Source organism: Artemia sp. Qi Xiang Cuo, chromosome 11, assembly GCF_049724085.1.
Source record: "Artemia sp. Qi Xiang Cuo chromosome 11, ASM4972408v1, whole genome shotgun sequence".
NCBI lineage: Eukaryota > Metazoa > Arthropoda > Branchiopoda > Anostraca > Artemiidae > Artemia > Artemia sp. Qi Xiang Cuo.
This window is the reverse complement of record NC_142804.1, coordinates 72,316,819-72,337,121: the sequence shown is the minus strand read 5'-3', so window position 1 is coordinate 72,337,121 and position 20,303 is coordinate 72,316,819. Positions and strand designations below refer to the sequence as shown.

The 20,303-nt window shown below is 36.2% G+C and overlaps 1 protein-coding gene across 2 annotated transcripts in view; it reads right to left on the bottom strand.

Annotated features, from left to right (window-relative positions):
* The window catches only part of nahoda (DOMON-like domain-containing protein nahoda), a 182,713-nt gene that overhangs the window by 37,405 nt on the left and 125,005 nt on the right, over nucleotides 1–20,303 (bottom strand). For both annotated transcript variants that reach the window (XM_089097006.1, XM_089097007.1), the window contains exons 7-9: nucleotides 12,432–13,776; nucleotides 6,314–6,624; nucleotides 2,002–2,110 (exon numbers count right to left, since the gene is read on the bottom strand). In XM_089097006.1, the coding sequence (XP_088953132.1) occupies nucleotides 2,002–2,110; nucleotides 6,314–6,624; nucleotides 12,432–13,776 (1,765 nt within the window). The remainder of the gene's footprint in view (nucleotides 1–2,001; nucleotides 2,111–6,313; nucleotides 6,625–12,431; nucleotides 13,777–20,303) is intronic.

Sequence of the window (20,303 nt, the reverse complement as noted above, 5' to 3'; positions counted from 1 at the left end):
AGATAGAAATTCGAAACTATTTCCCGAATGGGAATAGTTGAACGGAGAAACAAAGTCCGCGAAAAAATTTACAAAATTTTCTGAAAAATGCACAACCTGTTTTCAAGGTTAATAAGTAGTATTGAAAATACAGTAAATGCAGTAAATTTTGGATTTATGTAAAACACGGTACTATCTATTAGTCCCGAAGGTAGATCTGGAAACCCCAATTTTTTACGAAATTTCGATTGTGATTAAATTTTCCGAATCTTCTTATACACATAATGCTTGGACTCGGAAATAAGCTCACACAATTTAACTTTGATGCAACTCATCAGAGGGGGGAAGCGAGAGGGGTTTTCTGAAATGTTTGACCATAAAAACAGAAACAGAAGCAGACTGAAACCAGTTTTATATCTACCAGAAAGCGTTGTTACATCTCAACCAACTATGACAGGAAGTAAAGGCCAGTGTCCTAGACGTATTTTGGGGCGTCCATAAGCAAACTGACTTCAGCAAAAAGAGAGAAAGGAGAATGGAATCCTTAAATTCTTGTCATCAGCACATATACCAGAATACATAGTTGGATTTCTATCAAACTTAATGAGAAGTAAGAGCCAGTGTTTTATTTTAAAGACAGAGTGTTTTAAAGACAAACTTTATTGCCAGTGCCTTAAATCACAATGTTTAGCAATTAATATAAACTGTAGATGCTGGATCAGCGAGAATATCAGGAGCATCCCAGACAGTTTACCACTCTGGATCGGGAAGGCAACAGGACGTGGACACGTGAGGACTACTACCGTCAGAACATCGACACAATCCGTCATAACATCAACAAAAAATCCGTCAAAACATCGACACGTCAGGACATCAACAGTCGTAACATCGACAGTCAAAATCGCTACCCGTCAGAACGTCGACGGTCATAACATCGATACGTCATAAACATCTAAAAATTTTTCATATCATCTGGAATTTTAAAACTTTAGTTTTTAGGGTTTAGGGGGAAAGGTACCTAGGTTAGGTTAGGTTACGTATTTAATATTTGCTATGCTTTACCCTGGTGTACAAATATATAGCCGAAATTTGTTTCTAAACTATTATATACTTGTTACTATTATATAAACTTATAAATTTTTTTACATAGCGAAAATCCGTCAGAACCACTAACAGTCAGAACGTCGACAGTCATAACATCGACACGCCATAACATCTAAAAAAAATTTAGATGTTATGACGTGTCGATCTTTCTGTCGAATTTCTGACGGGTAGCGATTGTCACTGTCGGTGAACTGACGTGTCGATGTTATGAATGCCGACGTTTTGACGGGTAGCGATTGTGACTGTCGACGTCCTGAAGGTTAGTGATTGTGACTGTCCACGTCTTGACGTGTCGATGTTATGACTGACAATTTTCTGACGTGTCGATGTTCTGACGGATTTTCCTTGTCGACGAAATGACGTTTAGTGCTTGCGACGGTTAGATGAAATGGTGGCACCCCCTCTGGATCAACTGACTTCTTGAACGCATCAGCACTTGGTGCAGTCACATTTTTTTTTTTTTTTAACAATGGAGTTCAAATGGCCTTTTTTTCTGGCAAAATGATACAACTGGAAGGAGGATTCACCAGAATTTCTTTGCTTAAAGAGTACAATAACACATCCCCTTTGTAGCTGAGAAAGACAGAATCTTGACTTTCTCAAGAAACAATGGGCTGTCAATTTCTTTTATAAACTGGATTGCATGTTTTTTCTACAGCAAATGGTGCCTATTTGCTTCCCTTGTTGTGATGAGTAAAAGGAGGTCTGCACACCTCCAAAAAGAGATGTGCGAATGTATTTTCTCACATTGCTGCCGGAGGGGGGGGGGGCTCAAACCATGAACCAAAGCCACAAAATCTTTATATTTCAAATTAAAGTGGGATTGTGGGGGAAAAGGTATGTGCGGGAGTTCATTTTGTTGGATAATGATGCCTAGGGGGATGTACACCTTTCCACTTAAATATTAGATTTGCTTACCTGTCTCGTGTATAGAAGTCATTGATTCGGCTCAAAGATCCTCTTGCCATGCCAATGACTATATCAGTACAGTCCATTGGGTGAAGAGGGCCACGTGGTGTCCAATCAACTAAATAATTCAATAAATTGAGTAACCATCTGGTCATTTATAATACCATCATCATTATAATATCAATGTATCGTATATACAGAGTGTACACATAGTCTGATTACATTTGGATTAGAACTCTAAAAAGCTATTTTCGAATTTCTTTTAAACTGTGTTTTGGCGGCAGTTGAATTTTGCTTCAGCAGCCGCCAAAATTGTTTCAAAAGAATAGATTCTAGTGAACCGTAAATATATTTAGTTCCATAAGGGCATAGTGTCGAAACTTTTAGGCAGATTGGAGAAAAAAAAGTTCAACAACCTCCCCTTGGCCCCTCCCTCCAACTCACAATTTGAAGTCTAATTGAACCCCTCCGATACTTCCTATAAATTTCAACTTCATCCCTCAAACTGTTCCAAAGATATTGCAGATACGCCATCTTGATAACCCGGAAACACATAATGCCTTTTGATTAAGCTGATGAATAAACCGCAATTAGATCCTAAATCCATACTAGGCTTATAATACGAGAACGTTTAGGTAGATCGGAGTCGAAAAAAATTACCCCTCTCCCCAACAAAATTTAGAGTCCCCTTATTTGACTTGGGATATTCCACATACACAGGTGCGGGCACCCTGCATAGACCTAGTCACTTGTATGTTATTAAATAAAAAAAAACAAGTTTTTTCAACTGAAAGAAAGGAGCAACATTAAAACTTAAAATGAACAGAAACAATTACGTATATGATGGGGTTTGCCCACTCGTCAATACCTTGCTCTTTGCGCTAAAGTTCGAATTTTGTCGAAATTCTTTAAGATTGACCCCTGAATCACATAGGCTGTTTAGTTAGAATGAATTGCTTTTTTAAAATTACTAAAAAAACTTTAGCATAAAAATCGATGTATGGACGAGGGGTGAAACCCGTCATATACGTAATAATTTCTTTTCGTTTTAAGTTTTAATGTTGCTCCTTACTTTCAGTTGAAAAACTTGTTTTTATGATTTAATTTCTGATCGTTTTTTAAATAATCCTGGGAAACCCGGTGGTGCCCCCTTTCGTGGAAAATTCCCTTCCCCCATGAAAAATTCCTTTGTGGAAAGATCCTCCCTCCTAACTTACAGTTCGTTACTACGAACTGTTTGATATTGTCATTAGATGAAAAAAAAGTGAAAAAAATCGCATGCTGACCAATGGTCTGCGTTACGCAGGCACAGATATCCTGATTCACTACCTTCGGCTGGAAGTGTAATCCGTGGTTGGGGGGGGGGGGGGTCATCCGACGCTTCCGGTGTCTTTTCCCAAAATTTCTCCAGGTACCCAAATAGAGCTGGGTCAACTCTGACCGAGCTTATAGAGTGACATCATTGACCCCCGTTCAAAACCAAATACCCAGCGACACCAGACCTCGGCCCCCTGTTCTCAAGATTTCAAGTCTCGTGAGCTAACCAATCGGCTAGGGCGGGAAGACAGAATGACCGGAATTGAGTGTTTTAGCTTTCAAGGCAACAAAATCACCCAGATTACCCCTTTTTTCGCGATTTGTTGGTATAGGAAGAATGGCATTGGATAAAAAATTGTGATGATTGACCTTAAAAATCTTCTTGGGCAATATTTTCAAAAAGCTTTCATTATTAAATCTGATATAAGGAAAATCCAACTCCAAATTTCCTAATTTCGATACTCATCTCATGACTTTACGCTTGGTCACATACTATACAAGCGTTGCATGTTAATCGGGTGTTTACACATCAAGTAAAAGAAAAGTAGAAAAACAAAACAAGCTTCAACTTCTTGTCAGAAAAAAAAACATTAATTATAAAATGACAACACAAACTTAAAATAAGCTTTTAAATTGGCAACTAGAGTGTGAAATTGATGTGTGAAAAAATGTTTCCCTTTGCTTCGACAAAATTCATCTGTGGACATCATCATATTTTTATTCTTTGTACAGGCCAATGAGCCTTTGAGGGATTAATAACATGTAATATTATATGTGTATTTAATGAAGAATAAAACTTATCTTATCTTATCTTATCTTATTCGATCATCTTCCATACCCATGACAAAAACATTACGGAATTTCGATTTTTCTGTCTGGATATAAAACACTAACAACCTGGATTGTAAATGAAAATATAGATTCTTACAATATAAAATATCATTAAAAACATATTTTGTTGTTTCACTGTTAACTATTCTTGCTTTTACATAATTATTGAGATCGAATAAACCAATCAAGACGAATAGGAAAAAGGATAAAAAATATTCTAAAATACGAACGATGGAATACCAATGGAACAGAGTGCATATTCACGACTAATTGGAGGAGGAGGGAAAAAAGATTTAAAAAAAAATAAAGATATTAAATAAGGTATTTTCCAACATCCAGGGGGGGGGGAATCTTTTCGTTTTTCAATGAAAATGGGAAAAAAGGTATTTTGCAAAACCAATGAGGACGGGAGGGGGGGGGGTAATACAACCCTAACTCTTCTAATTGACACCCCCATAGCGAATAGTAGCAAGTTATTAGACTAAACACTGATTTTTCTTTTCGTTTTCCAGTGTTCAAATTATTAATTTACAAAAGAGAAAAACAAAGATAAATAAAGATAAGCAACTCCGTGTTTTCTCTTGTTTTAGTTTTTCGTCTGTTAATTCATCGGTCACTAGTCCTCGTTTTTCTGTTCTTTTCTGTTCTATGTCTTTTTAATTGGTTCTTTTAATACTGATTTTGCTTTTATTGGCCTAATACCATGTTCATGATTGTTGATTTTTTATATTATTTTTTTTTCTCATATAGTTTCTGTAATCACACTTTTAAAGCTCGTTTTCCACTCCCACATTTGGGGTATGTAACCAAATTTTGCACATACAGTTTGACGGAGTGCTACCATTTCGAACAACCGTCACAAGCACTAAACATCATTTCGTCGACAAGAAAAATCCGTCAGAACCGCTAACCTTCAGAACGTCGACAGTCATAACATCGACACGTCAGTTCATCGACAGTCACAACCACTACACGTCAGAACGTCGACAGTCATAACTTCGACACGTCATAACATCTAAATTTTTTTTTAGATGTTATGATGTGTCTATGTTGTGAATGCCGACATTCTGACGGTTAGTGGGTCTGAAGGTTTTTCGTTATGAAAAAAATTTATAAGTTTATATAATAGTAATAAATGTAATTTATAACAGTTTAGAAACAAATTGAGGCTATATATTTTCACATCAGGGGGTGGGGGTAAAGCATAGCATATATTAAATACGTAACCTAAACTAGGTAAGTTTTCCCCTAAACCCCAAAAAACTAAAGCTTTAAAATTTTAGATGTTATGACGTGTCGATGTTATGACTGTCGACGTTCTGACGGCTACTGGTTCTTACGGATTTTCGTTATGAATTTTTTTTTACATGTTATGACTGTCGACGTTCTGACGGGTAGCGATTGTGACTTTCGATGAACTGACGTTTCGATGTTATGACTGTCGATGTTGTGACGGTTAGTGGTTCTGACGGTTTTTTTGTCGATATTATGACGGATTTTGTCAATGTCCTGACGTTAGTGCTCCTGAAGGTTAGATGTTACGACGCCTTCCCCAGTTTGACAATCATGGGCGGTCGTATTTAAAAATTAACAAGTTTTTTTTTATACTGCGCATTTTTTTATCTTCTTTTTCTTGTGCCATAGATCTGCAAGGCGGCTGTATAAAACAAGGATATATTCGAAGATATATTTCAAGCCTAAACGTAAAATGGGGTTCAGATTCCTCAGATTCATCGACGCCTGGACATTCTCTCTTCAACCCTAGTTGTTAGTTGAACCATAGTTTAAATTCAGCAGTTTAGTGTCATACTTTCATCAACATTATTGTCAGGTAATTGTGGCTCCAAATTTACTTCATACTTCTGATCTGGCTTAGGTTTTGGCTTAAAAGAGAACACGTACAACGTACACTTAAAAAAAGAATAGTACTTGACTCTCATTCAGTGGTATTTTAATGCTGCAGCACTTTTTTCTTGTCTTTTTTATTTTTTTTTTTTTTGGCAACTAGTCTTAAAGCAACTGTGTAAAAACAAACATATGTATTCAAAGCATAAGTGTGAAATGGCTATATAGGGGGTACGGACTCCCTAGATACATCGGAACCCAGACATTCTCTTGCTGGCCATGACTATCAGTTGATAGGTAGTTTAAAATCAATAATTTAATGTTATACCTTCATCAACATTGTCACCACCTAATTCTGGATTCGAATTTCCTTTGGGTTCTAAATTTGGCTCAGGTTGTGGTTCTGGAACTGGCTCAGGCTCTGGTTCAGCGTTTTCTCCAAGATGCGTCAGGGGCTTTTCATTATGATCTTGATGGTGATCATGATGGTCGTGTTCGGAATTGTTAGGTTCAGGCTGGGGTTCTACTTCCTTAACAACAAAATCATTTTTTGCGCCATGTATACTATGGCCGAAGTTATTAGTAGATTCAACCTCTTCTTCACTAGCATCATCTAAAGGCACAGAAAAACCTCTCTGCCTAAAATAAAACAACTTTAGACATAAGTTAAACCATAATTACAAACAGATCAAAGAATAAATGCCGGGAGCAAACCAAAACAAACTGAACTATTTATTGATCCGTCCCAGAGTTATTGAACAGACAAAGATTTCCAGGTAAAAATACTAGCCCTCCCAGCTGGTTCCTGATTTCCCAATAATTTTAAAGTTTTCCCATAATTTTCCTTGAACTTCACACTACTCCTTATTAAAGCTAATTTAAAATATTACATATGCTTCTGTCTTTACACTATTTACGCTACAGTCAGTATGCCATGTTAAACCCATCTCTAAAATTTTATCTGTGCTTGTTTTGATCCATATTTTGGCACTACACGTTGAACTTTTCCCTTCAAGTTTTCTTTCCACCAAAGCATTCTTCCTATATAGAGCAGTAAAGCTTCCATGTTTGAAAACCCAGGGATGCTTATTGAACCAGATCCCTCCTTGATATTTTCCTACCATAATTTTCATATCAATCGCTGTTTCCAACAGTTTTCTAGCCCTCATCATTCCCTTAAAAAACACACCAACTCCCAAACAGCTTATTCTACGTGCGCCCTTTATATGGGTGAAGACTTGAAATTCAATATTCCTAACTCGGATAAATTTCTACTGCTACTAATAAAAACTCACTGCAACCCCAAACCAACTGAGGCCAACACAGCTGTGTACACTCGTCCTAGACCCCAATCTAATATCTATTCAAAGTCTAACTAATTGCCCCCTTTAATGAAGTTCCATCTTCCTTTAATTCCTTCCGTATGAACTCTTTTCACCAAATTCAGGAACGACCAGCTACAACTAAAAAGAAATGAAAATATACATAAAACGGGTCTAATTTTCCAATAGACAATGAAAAAAAATTGCACCAATAATACCAAAAGTCCGAATATTTCGGCTTCGGTGTACGGAAGCATTTATCGACAAAAAGAAACAACTGAAAATGCTTAGCTTAAACAAAACACATGAAGAAAAGTGAGAAAAAAGAGAAAGAAAACGAAAACACTAATTGAAAACAAAAAGGCAAACTCACATCCAAATAAAGTCCTAATTCAGTTTTTTAGAGCACAATGCACAAGACAACAACGTTGTACAAAGTTGGACAATATATGTCTGGATAATATTGGAACATGTAAATAAAATCCACCGGGATAAATCGATCTTTTTGTAGCCCAATACACGTTGCCTTTGCAACACTGTGTCGCCAAAAAAAATGAATTATCCTGCTGGACTTTATTGACCCGTGAGTTTGTCTTTTTCCATTTTTCTTTTGTATAGCGTCAATATTTTCTTTCACTTTCCTTTAAACGTTTTGTTTAAGCTAAGCATTTTAGGTTTATTTTTTTTTTTTTTTCTCGATATTGATTTGTTTTTTACTATTTTCTATCGATAAAGGCTTCTGGACGCGAAGCTGAAATAATTGGACTTTAATTATTATTAGTGCAAAAAAGTTTTTTTTCCACTGTCTAAATGAACAATTACACCCATTTTTCTATGTTTTCATTTCGATTTAATTACAAATGGAAAGGAAGCGTGCCTAAGCAGTTATTTAAAAACCACTATTCGTTTGGACCCAGATAGATGGCGAAAAGCACAATCTTTGGCAATCAATCAATCAATTTATTCAAAAGAAACAGAAAACATCTGTTATCCTTCATTCGCAAAAAGTTGCCTAGCATCTTAGCTTAGCACCAGAAAGTGGGATGAAACAATATTTTTGTTACAGCTTATTATGTTATTGTTTTTAATTTCAAAGCTGGTTTTCAGAGAACAAAAGCTTTCAGTCTGATATATTTATATTAATATAAAATTTCATTAAATTGTCAACATTTCTCGGCGTTAACTTTATCACATTTGCTTCAGATGTTGGTAAAAGCACTGAGAGATTACAAAACTTGACACGTCTATTTTATCATAAAATGAGATTTAATAAATTTAAAAGTGAGAGCAAAAAGTAATTTAGTCAACTAGAAAGTCTCATAAAACAAAAGTGAAAATAAAAGAAAAATATTTTGTAAACTCCATTATAAACGTGTGAAAAGCTAAACGGGCTTCATTTAATTAGTCTAAAATGTGTCGTGATTATCCTCAAATGCAAGAAACAACTGAATAAAGCTGATCTTTACTCATATTGTGGTTTATAGGTCGTAGTGTCAGAAGGACTATTTTTGAGGGAAAAAAACTATCACCACTTGACAGCACTGTGCATAAAATTTTTTAAATGTATTTGTTTTAACAGTTATTCATTTAGAACTTGCAAAAACTTATATTCAATTATTCAATAAGAATTGATAACAATGCAAGTAATATTCATAGTGATAGCGGCTCTTGGCAGCACTGTATATAATGTTTTTTATTCGAAACTTCACAAATAACAGATAACTATTACATTCAATAAACTGATAACACTACAAGCACTATTGTTATTGATAGCAGCACCTGGCAGCGCTGTAAATAATATTTATTTTAAAACTTTAAAGAAAACTATATTCAATCAGAACTGATAGCAATGTAAGCAGCATTCTTGCTGATAACACCACCTGATAGCTCTGTACATATGAATTATTCATCCAATGCTTTTTATTCAATAAGAACTAATTACAATGCAAGCAGTATTCTTACTGGAAGCAGAACTTTATCAAAAAAAGTATATTTGAGCATGTAAACATCCAGAAAGTTCAAATGTCAAGAGAAGGGACAATGGACTTGAAAGAATTGAACAAAAATGAAGAAAAGAAGCAGATATTGAAGACGACAGAATAAGATCGAGCTCAACAATAAAAGGAGAATGAAATACCGAAGGTATTGTTAAAAAAATATAAAGTAGTCGAAGAAAATAAATGACAAGGGATTTTGCCCTAAAATTGCACAAATTCCCGAGGGAAAAGATAATTTTATTATTGTCTCATCCTCTCATCCTACTTCCAAATGAGGAAAAAGGGGAGGCGACAATGTTCCTTATCTTGGTAATAAATGCAAAATTAATAAAAACCAAGGAATATGAGTGTCTAAACGCTTTTGAAGCACAGGACATTTTTAGGTACCCACAAGGGGAGGGACATAAAGGGAATACCAATAATTTATCCCCTCCTATTACTGTAGTTTCGATAATTTTTGTTTTACATTTTTATGAATTGGGACTGTGTTGATTGGACAGACAAGCATTATCATTGAAATTAATAAATTCGCAAAACAAGAAAAAATAAAAAACATAGCTAGTGAACAGCAGAAGAGAAAAAAGCAGAATGGAGCAGTGAGCCGATCTGGTAAAAACAAAGTCGGTTCTTCGATACCCGGGTCAGGTCTTCTTGTATCATTGCAGCCGCTTGCTAATTTAAATATCCAGGAAATTTAAAGGTATCTAAAATCAGGGATGTTAATTCATCCCTCATTCTTTCTTATTAAAACCAAATTATTATTAACTGAAACCGTATCACTAGGAAAGCGCAAGTAAATAAGTCTGATGGACGCTTGAAAAACAACGAGGAACACAGAAAAAACTATAAAAAAACAAATTGAGGCTGATTTCCAGCCATTATAAAAACCCCTGGCGAAAAATCAACCTCGTTTTGGTATCTTAATTATTTTAATATACATTTTTTCTTCATTTTTCTTCGAACGTCATGTATAGCCAATGTGGTCTTAGAACCTATTTAAATATAGATGGAAGAAAATTGAGAACAAATATTCGTTGTTGCACTACTCCACTCCTTCCCATCAAGAGCCAAAAAGAAGATATTAATTGAATTAAAAATCACTGTTTTTCATAAAGTATCCATGGTTTCTGGTAAAATCTCTCCCCCCCACAAAAATCCCAGCTTCCAGCCTTGATTGCTGCACATCCTAGCCCAGTCCCTGCACAAAGCTAACTCTTTTACCTCTAGATCCACATTTAGCTAGTCCCCTTTAATAATTTCTTAGGTCACACTTTCTTTTCAACTAAAAATAAAATAAAATGAAAATACTGAAAACAGGTTCAACTTTTGATAAGGCAGTGAGCTTTGAAAAAAGAAGCTTTTTATACGAGTAAAAATAAAATTTCGAATATTTGCCTTTGCATCCGAAAGTGCTTATCAGCAAGAAAAAAGGGGGAATAAGAAGAAAAATCTAATTTAAAAATAACACATAAATAAAAAGATAATCTATACAAACAACTACTATAATTGTTTATTTTCATTTTGTTACGCTTCGGACAGCGTTTGCGTGTTTCCCATCTTTTTATGTATGCGTTAATTTGTTTAAGTTAGTGTTTGCTTCTTATGTTTTCTGTTTTTTTTCCTTGATACAGTCTTTTGGATGTAAAGCCAAAATATTCGGGTTTGTGTTATCAAAAAGTTTTTTGTTTATTTTTCTTTCGAAGTTTACTGTTTTACCAAAAGTTTTACCTGCTTTCAAAATTTCCACACCATTTAATTACAGCTAGTCCAGTTAGATGGCTGGATAGGTGGATCCATTTCAAATTCGACAAATACCAATTAGGGAGCCAGGGCTTCATTGATACCCACCCCTCCAACATCCATTCTGTATCCGCCCCTGAAGCTAATTAGTCCTTCGGAATGGCGGCATATTTATCAATAACAAAATGAGCCTTTGGCAACATTTTAAACTTTAGTTACAAATTAGTAAATCGGAACAAGAAGCTGTGTTTGGGTTTGCGTATTTGCTTCTCTTTCAGCTATGTTGCCGTTCAACATTTTTGTGTTTGGACTGAAAGCAAAAAGGATTTATGAGGCCAGAAAAAATGCCGCTAAACTACCATCTGGTGATATTGAAGTTCATACAGACTTATATGGAACATAGCAACGTGCATCTCAACTTCAATCGACTTTTAACTCTACGTCGTGGCTCCGGAGCCGTCGGCTCCAGTTCTTTTTCAAAACTTATAATGTACATGGAGCCGTCTAGTGCATAACCCTTTGGAATGGAGACATGTGTACGAATAATAACAGCACAATTACAAGAAAAGTAGGAGTTGACAATGCCTTGAATACTAAAACAAAAACTAAATCAAGTCAGCCACAGACGAAGCGGAAACAGGAAGTAGTAACTATGACACAGATTAAGAACAAAACGTGCCTCTGAGTAAGAAAAATAACTTAAATTGATTATTTCGTGTGCCGCAGACAGTTATGCAAGTAAATATTTTACTTTCATTTTTTTTTTACGGGCAGCAATGAGCAGGCTCTATATGCTATGCACATTTATAAGCTACAAAAACTGTTAATACCCTTCTTGTGTACATTAAAGTGTGCAGTAATATATAATGAAACTATTATTTAACCCAATGGCGTCACAAGGGGGGATGGTATAACTTTAGGTAGGGATCTCAATTACGGGACCCCCCAGGTTTTGTTCTACCCTCCCCCCCCTCCTCCTAGATTTTTATAAATATCTCTTTAGTGATTTTTATTAAAGGCATTTTTTTCGGTATTTTCGTTTAAAAAAAAAAAAAAAAATTGCTTCTCACTAGATTTTCAAAAATAAATACTGCCCTCTTCTTTACATTTTCTTGAATTGACACCATTGACTGGGGAAAAAGAAGGTATTTAAAAATATTGCTCAAAAGAGAACAATGAGAAATACTATACATCCTGATAAAATCAAAACTCCTGGTAGTGCTTGCCCCCCTCTCCCTGGGAAAATTTCCTGGTGGCAGTCTCTTAAGGAACAATTAGTTTCATTATTCTGCATCTATTTAAAACACTCGTTCTTATATGTTAAAAATGCAAAGGCGATTAAAGAAAAAAGAATCAAAACTTTGAAAGTAAATCTGAATTTACTTACTTTCGGTCAAGATCAATATTTCTTCTCTTTCGAAAAAGCTGCTCAAAAGACTGCCTTTCGTCTGGAACCACCCGTTCATCTGAATTTAAATTGCTAACCCTCCTCCCCAGTGGGCTCTCAGTAGCTGCAGCAGCTCTGCTGCTTAGTTTCTGCCGTAGTCTGTCCAAGCCAGTCAAACGTCTCGTCGACACGGGCTCAGAAGTAGACGGACGAGTATCAACAGGCAGTACTTCAGACACTGGAAGACGATTTAGAAGAGGAGCCATGGTCGGACGTGTTATAGGTCGCCAACCATCTGTTTCCATTTTCGGTGTGTTTTGAAATGAAGTTGGTGAGAACGTGGCAATCCTAGTTGAATGGGGCGTTAATGATAGAAGCCCACCAGGAATGTCATTGACTTCTTCCGGTACAACTTGAGAGTTAAAACTTGCGTCATATTCATCATAATATTCAGTCACTTCATACTCTTCTTCTTCTACAGCGTCGTCTCCATTTGTAACACTTTTAGGATCTTTAGAAAATTCTACTTCCTTTAATGAAGAAGGATACTTTCCTTCTACTTCCTGTAAAAGAGAATAATTGTCCTCATCTTCTTCCTCGCTATTTTTTTCCTTCTTGGAACTACTAATGGGCTCTTCTTCACTATCCTTGTCAAGCGATAATGAAGTTGCTGTCGAAGGAGCTGGACTGCTTTTCTCACTTACAGTTTTAGAAGTACTTATGATCCCTTTTTTTGTATTTGAAGGCACGGTTACAAGCAAAGTTGAGGAAGATACTGTGCTAGCCGGCAAATTGGATATAATAACTGGCTCTGTTTCAGTTTTAATTGAACTACTTCTTGTTGCTTCTCCAGTACTATCTCCCAAAGGAGCGATAGTACTGATTGCACCACTTTTTGTATATCTTGATCCATCATTTTTATCACTTTCACTGCTATTAACAAATATGTTATCGTCACCCAAACCATCTTGGTCACTTTGACCAAGACTCTGGAAATTATCAGCTATATCACCTATATCCGTTTCTTCAGCGGTTTGTTTTATATCTGTTGTGCTTTCAGTTGCATTATTTGTAGCTGATTTATTATCGATACTTATTGTTGTAGTGGTTTTGAATGGTTCCTCGTAAGACCCTGTTGCTCCTGAAATTTCTGGGAACTTTCGACACGACTCATCCAAGTCGGCGGGACGCCACCCTAGTGCAACATAGCTTGTGCCCTTAGCAATTAGAGCAAATTCAATTTCTTCGCCGTCTTTAATTGTACGCCAATAAAGAGTCAAGTCATCATGTAGCTTCCTCTTCTGATAAGCATCGTGATCTATTCGTCCATTTTTTATTGGTGACTCTGAAAAAAAGGATGGATCAAAAGCTGAACTCTCGAAATGGTAGGTCCTGCTTTCAGATGACCGAAAAAAAGAAGAAGAAGAAAGAGGAGACTAGTGAGGTTTGTGGAAGAAGAAATAGAGTTTTCAGCTACGTTAATTCCAGTGGTCCATTTTTCTAAATTCTCATAAATTTGTTTTTGCAACGAAGTTTTATCATGAACATTAGTCGCACCAATAGTTACCATTCCTGAATCAGGTTCACTTGGATTTTTTTTTGTTTCAAAGCGCGTTTTTTAAGTTTTGGTTACTAAAGGCTAGGGTTCGTTCTTTATTAGGCTGCTTCAAGGGATCAAACTAATATTACATACCATAAACATTAAGTCAATTGTCCAGAGGACTGTCCTTATTGTAAATTGGCGGTAAATGCTTTTAGGAATAAAATGCTACCTTATCTTACCCCAGGCCTTAAACTTCTGAATAGCCTTTTAATAAATACCTTTACAGTAAAAAAACCTTTAAATCTCCATAGATTCTCCATTTAAGTCTCCTTTAAACCTTTAAATCTACATAGCTAATAAACAGATCGTAGAACAGTGTAAACTTGGTCACACATGCATACCATTGACAACAATCAAGCTAAAACCATAGTCAAACAATAGGAAAATCCTTGATAATTTTTTGAGAGGAAGGAGAGTGAGAGGGCCCGCGGGCCAAAATATAAGCTCCGTGCCTCACAACATCTTGTGGAATCTCCTCACTACCCTGACCAGCAGTAATAACCGTCGGACTGGTAATTTGAAGGTATACTGGTAGACTGGTAATTGACGTGCATACTATTATGCAAATATATGCGTTTATCCAGCCAAATCAGTTAGTATTCTCTTTACCGAGGCAAGTGTCTAAACAATGGAGGTATAGATTTGGAACTGAAGGCAGGCTCGGAGGCACAGGAGGTTAGGTTAAAGATGGAAAGGAGTGGGTCAGAAGTACACTGACACAGCTAACACACTTATTAGCCAATCAGTTTGATGGAAAACAGTTATTGCACCACGAGATGCCTTTGCTTAAGATTAACTAAAAAAATGTTTCCACAAAATAATTTTTTCAAAAAAAGTAAAGAATTCCATTAAGCCAAAACTGAACAGAAAAAGAATCAAATAATCTACCAAGCATATGACTACCAAAAATCAGCATCAATAATAAATGAAACTTAAAACGAACAGAAATTACAATAAATAATTAAGTCAAACTCAGAACGAGCAAAAATTAATATAAGTAGGGTTCAAAACCCCTATTCTTTCTAAAAGACAGAATATAGTTTGCACTTTACTGGAAAAACAATTCAAATGAATGTGCATTGTCAGTTTAATATACATATGCTAATATTTATTCCTTAAAATCTTAATTAATGTTTGATTTCTTAAAGTTATAAACGTGAAAATACTTAAAATAAAAATTTCAGTAAAGTGCAAATTATGTTCTGTCTTTTAGAAGGCATAGGGGTTTTGAACCCTACTCATGTTAATTTCTGCTTGTATTGAGTTTGACTTTTTTTAGTTTGGTTATTTATTGTAATTTCTGTTTGTTTTGGGTTTCAGTTATTTATTCATGCTGATTTTTGGTAGTTGTATGCTTGGTAGATTATTTGATTATTTTTCTGTTCAATTTTGGCTTAATGAAGTTCTCTACTTTTGTTTGAAAAACTTATTTTGTGGGAAAAGTTGTTTTTAATTAATTTCTGTTCGTTTTATATAGACATGAACTTTTTCAGGGAAAACTAAAATAAAAATTCAAATCTTTCTGGTTTTTCTTTAAGAATTTATAGTTTGGTATGCTATTTGCATACTGGATAAACTTTTTCAGCAACTTTTAACAACATAACCCTTTTGAAAATCATGACACAAATGTGTATTTTAATTTAGTCATATACATACTCTAGTTGACCTGATAAATAAAACTTAATACGATTCCCAAAAAATTATATCTATGCTCTTTCACAGCCTGGATACAGTTACACTCTTTTGATTTAATAAAATATTAAGAGTGGAAGTAGTAATAGAAGTAGCCCCGAAAGTTTGAGCTTAATACCCTTAGTCGTTCTTGGTATATTGCTGAGATGTCTCATTGGCAACCAGAATACGAACAGTGCGTTTTGATTTAATTTTAAAGCAACATTTAGTTTTGAGCATAATTGGCAAATTACATAACTGTGGGGGTTGACCCCTAGACCCCTAGTAACTATATAACCCTAGAGATATAGTTACTAGTCCATTCAGGTATACTGAGCAAAATGGCTGTCTTAAAATTTTGATTGGAAGTGTCTGGAAAATTATGAGCTAAAGAAGAGAGCTGATTGCCAACCAATCACTTTTGACTCTTAAAAGGGCACTAAAACTTTTAATTTTCAATCAAATTAGCTCCTTTAAAATATCAAAGATATTACTGGCTATGATAAAGCATCGCTGTCTATATCCTTATATGCCCTATATTGCTTATATTCCCTGCATGCATATAGTTTTTTCGTTTAAATGAAAATCCCCCTAAACATTCCCTATAAGTTTCATCTTAATGCCAATAGTGTCGTTAGTTACAGTGAACACAGAAGCAGCATACACATACACATGTATACACACAGTGTCTTCTGGCTAGTTCAAAATCCGCTGCCTATGAAGGTATGAAGGTGAAACTTTCAGAAAATATATTTGTTGTACGGATGACAACCTACCATCCGTATGCAGGTTGTCAAAGGGGCATATCAGCAATATCTTAGGAACAGTTTCGTGTGTGAAATTAAAACTTACAACGCTTGTTGTGAGGGATATTGAACTAACCAAAAGACAATATTTGCATCATAATACTACTGCTTCTATTCCTATAAGTACTACTACTGCTACTATTATTATTACTGCTACTACTACTACTGCTACTAAACCTAAGACTACTACTATTAACTGTACTCCTACTGCTAAAAAACTATAACTACTATAACTACTGGTGCTACTACTACTACTAATAAACCTAAGGGTATTAAGGCAAAAATTCTGGGCAATATTGTAGCTCTACTGGAATATATCGAAAGATAATTTGCCCATATAGGTTTTCAAGAGGCAGTATCAGCAACGCTTCAGGACCGGTTGAGGGTTTTAAGTTAAAAATTTCATCATGTGTTGAAGGGGATGTTGAAAAAAAAATTCCTATTTGCATATTGCTACCACTGCTACTACACCTATTGCTACGCATAATTACAGGAACTTCCAAAATGCTGAACAAATTGATGTCTCAAAACTTTGTCTGGATATTTGTTATGGGAAATGATGGGCGCGGAGGGAAGGGGTCTCTCAAATCAATTTGACTCTTAAAAAGGACACTATAACTTCAAATTTAAAATCAAATGAGACTCATCTGAAATTCATACGACCACCCATTCCACAAAGACCTTACATGCCCCCAGGGCATAATTTCAAGCTCTTGCCCCAGGGCTCTGGGGGCTGTACCAGCCCTGGAGGCATTGTTATATGTTCTTTAGACTATTTTAAACTAAATTTTCATCGTACAATTTCAATCACATAAATTTGGCAAAAAAGGGGTAGTTGGGTGGGGGGGGGGGCTACTTGACCTCTATCACTATTGACTCTTAAAAGAGAACTAGAACCTCCAATTTCAACCAATTGATCCATCTCTAAAGTTTATACAACAATCCCTCCGATAACAACCTTAAATACCCGAGGTAGATAGCCTACAACCCTCACCCTCAGGCTCTGGTGGTTTGTATCAACCTTAAAAACCTTGTTATATGATATTTGGACTATTTTGAACAAAAGGACTGTCTCAAAATATCTATTGAATACATCTCGGGAAAAAACGGCGTGTTTTTGTGTGTGTGTGTGGGGGGGGGGAGGCGGGTGTAGCTGTGCTCTGATCACTTTGACTCTTAAAAAGGGCATAGAGCTTCTGATTACAAATCTAATGAGTTCCGTCCAAAACATATACGACCACCCTTTCTATAAGAACCTTATATGTCCCAAGGGTATAACTTACAACCCTTTCCCTGAGAGATGTAGGGGGGGGGGGGTTTGTCCTCCTCACAGACATAATTTCTGAAACCTTTAACTACGATGAAAAAATTGTTATCTCCAAATTTTCATTGGAGGTGTTAAGGGAAATGATGGGCATGGAGGGGGGGGGCTGGTTGCTTACAAATCACTTTGACTCTTAATAAGGGTACTATAACTTCCAATTTCAAATCAAATGAGCCCCATCTGAAGTTTATACAACCGCCCATTCCATAAAACCTTATATGCGTACATGGCATAACTTACAAACCTATATCTAGGCACTGGGGGGTTGTTTCACCCCTAAAGATATTATCATATATTCTTTGAACTATCTTTAACAAAATCGTTATCTCATAAATTTAATCAGATGCGTTTGGTGAAAAGAGGGGATTTCGGGGGAGGGGGGCTAAATGCCCTCCATCACTTTTGACACTTAAAAAGGAACTAAAACTTCCAATTTCCACCGAATGAGCCTCTTCTAAAGTTAAACAACCATCCCTTCCATAAAAAACTTAAATTCCCCGCGGAATAACTTACTAACCTCGCCCCTAGACTCTTGCAGTTTGTATCAGCCCCAAAAGCCTTGTTATATGATCTTTTGACTATTTTGAATAAAATGACTTTCTCAAAATTTTTCATTCGATGTATTTCGGAAAAACTCGACTTTTGGGGGGTGGGAGTAACTGCCTTTTCATCACTTTGACTCTTAAAAAGGGCACTAAAAATTCAGATTACTAATCTAATGAGTCCCCTCCGAAGTCTATACAACCCCCCTTTCTATAAAAACCTTATGCTCCTGGAGGATAACTTACAACCCTTCTCCCTGAAAGCTGTGGGGGTGGGGGTGTCTTCCTCAAAAGACATTATTTCCGGACTCTTCAACTACAATAAACAAAATATATATCTCCAAATTGTGATTAGATGTCTTTGGGGAAATGATGAGCGTGGGGGGGTGGTTGCTCTCAAATCACTTTGAATCTTAAAAAGTGCACTATAACTTTCAATTTCAAATCAAATGAGCCCCATATTCAGTTTATGCGACCACCCATTCCATAAAAACCTTATATGACCCCAGGCCATGACTTACAACCCTATCCCCAGGGCACTGGGTGGTTGCTTCAACCCTAGAGACATTGTTTTAGTTCTTTGGACAATTTTGGCAAAATCGCTATCTCCCAATTTTAATCAGATTCGTTTGGTGAGGAGGGGTTGTCGGAAGAGGGGGACGGCTAGCTGCCTTCCATCACTTTTGACTCTTAAAAGGGAACTAGAAATTCCAATTTTTAACAAAATGAGCCTCCTCTAAAGTTTATACAGCCATCACTTCCATAAAAAGCTTAAAAACCCCCTTGGCACAACTTACAGCCCTTGCCCCTAGACTCTGGGGTTTGTTTCAACTCCAAAAGCCTTTTTATATGATAGCTAGACTGTTTTCTATTATTTCAAGATTATATCTCAAATTTCTATTAGGTACATTTCGGGACAATATGATATATGCGTGTTTGTGTGTGGGTTGGGGGGTAGCTACCCTTCGATCACTTTGACTCTTCAAAAGAGCATTAGAACTTCGGATTATCAATCCAATGTGCCCCCTCTGAAGTTACATGACCATGCTTTCTATAAGAACCTTATATAACCCCAGGGCATAACTTACAACCCTTGCCCTGAGGGCTGGGGGATTTTTTATCCTCAAAGACATAATTTCCAGACCTTTCAATTACGTTGAACAAAATGACTATTTCAAAATTTGATTGGAAACATCTGGAGAAATGGTGAGCGTGGGAGGGGGATTAGCTGCTCTCCAATCACTTTCGACTATTGAAAAGCGCACTAGCCCATTCAATTTCCAATCGAATGAGCCCTTTTTGAAGTTACTACGACAACGCTCTCTATAGAAACCTTATATATCCCAAGGGCATAACTAACAACCCTTGTCCTAAGGGCTATGGGGGGGGACATCATCCTCAAAGACATAATTTCCACATCTTTCAACTTCGTGAAAAAAATTGCTATATAAAAACATTGATCGAAAGTGTCTAGGGAAATGATGGGTGCGGGGGTGGGGCATTCGCCCTCCGATCACCTTGAACTATTAATAAGGGCACTATCCCTCTCAATTTCCAATCAAATGAGCCTTTTTTGAAGTTTCTACAACAAAACTTTGTATAAAAGCCTTGTATGTCCCCAGGGCATAAATAACAAACTTATCCCTTGCGAACTGTGGGGGGGGGGTCATCCTAAAAGACATAATTTCCGGATGGTTCAACTACGTTTAACAAAATGGCTATCTCAAAATTTTGATTGGATGTGTTTGGGGAAATGGTGGGCATTAAATGGGAGTTAGTTACTCTCGAATTACTTTCGACTATTGAAAAGGGCACTAGCCCTTTTCATTTCCAATCAAATGAGCTTTTTTGAAGTTTCTACGATAACATTTTCTATAGAAACCTTATATGACCCGAGGGCATAACTTACAGCCTTTGTTCTGAGGG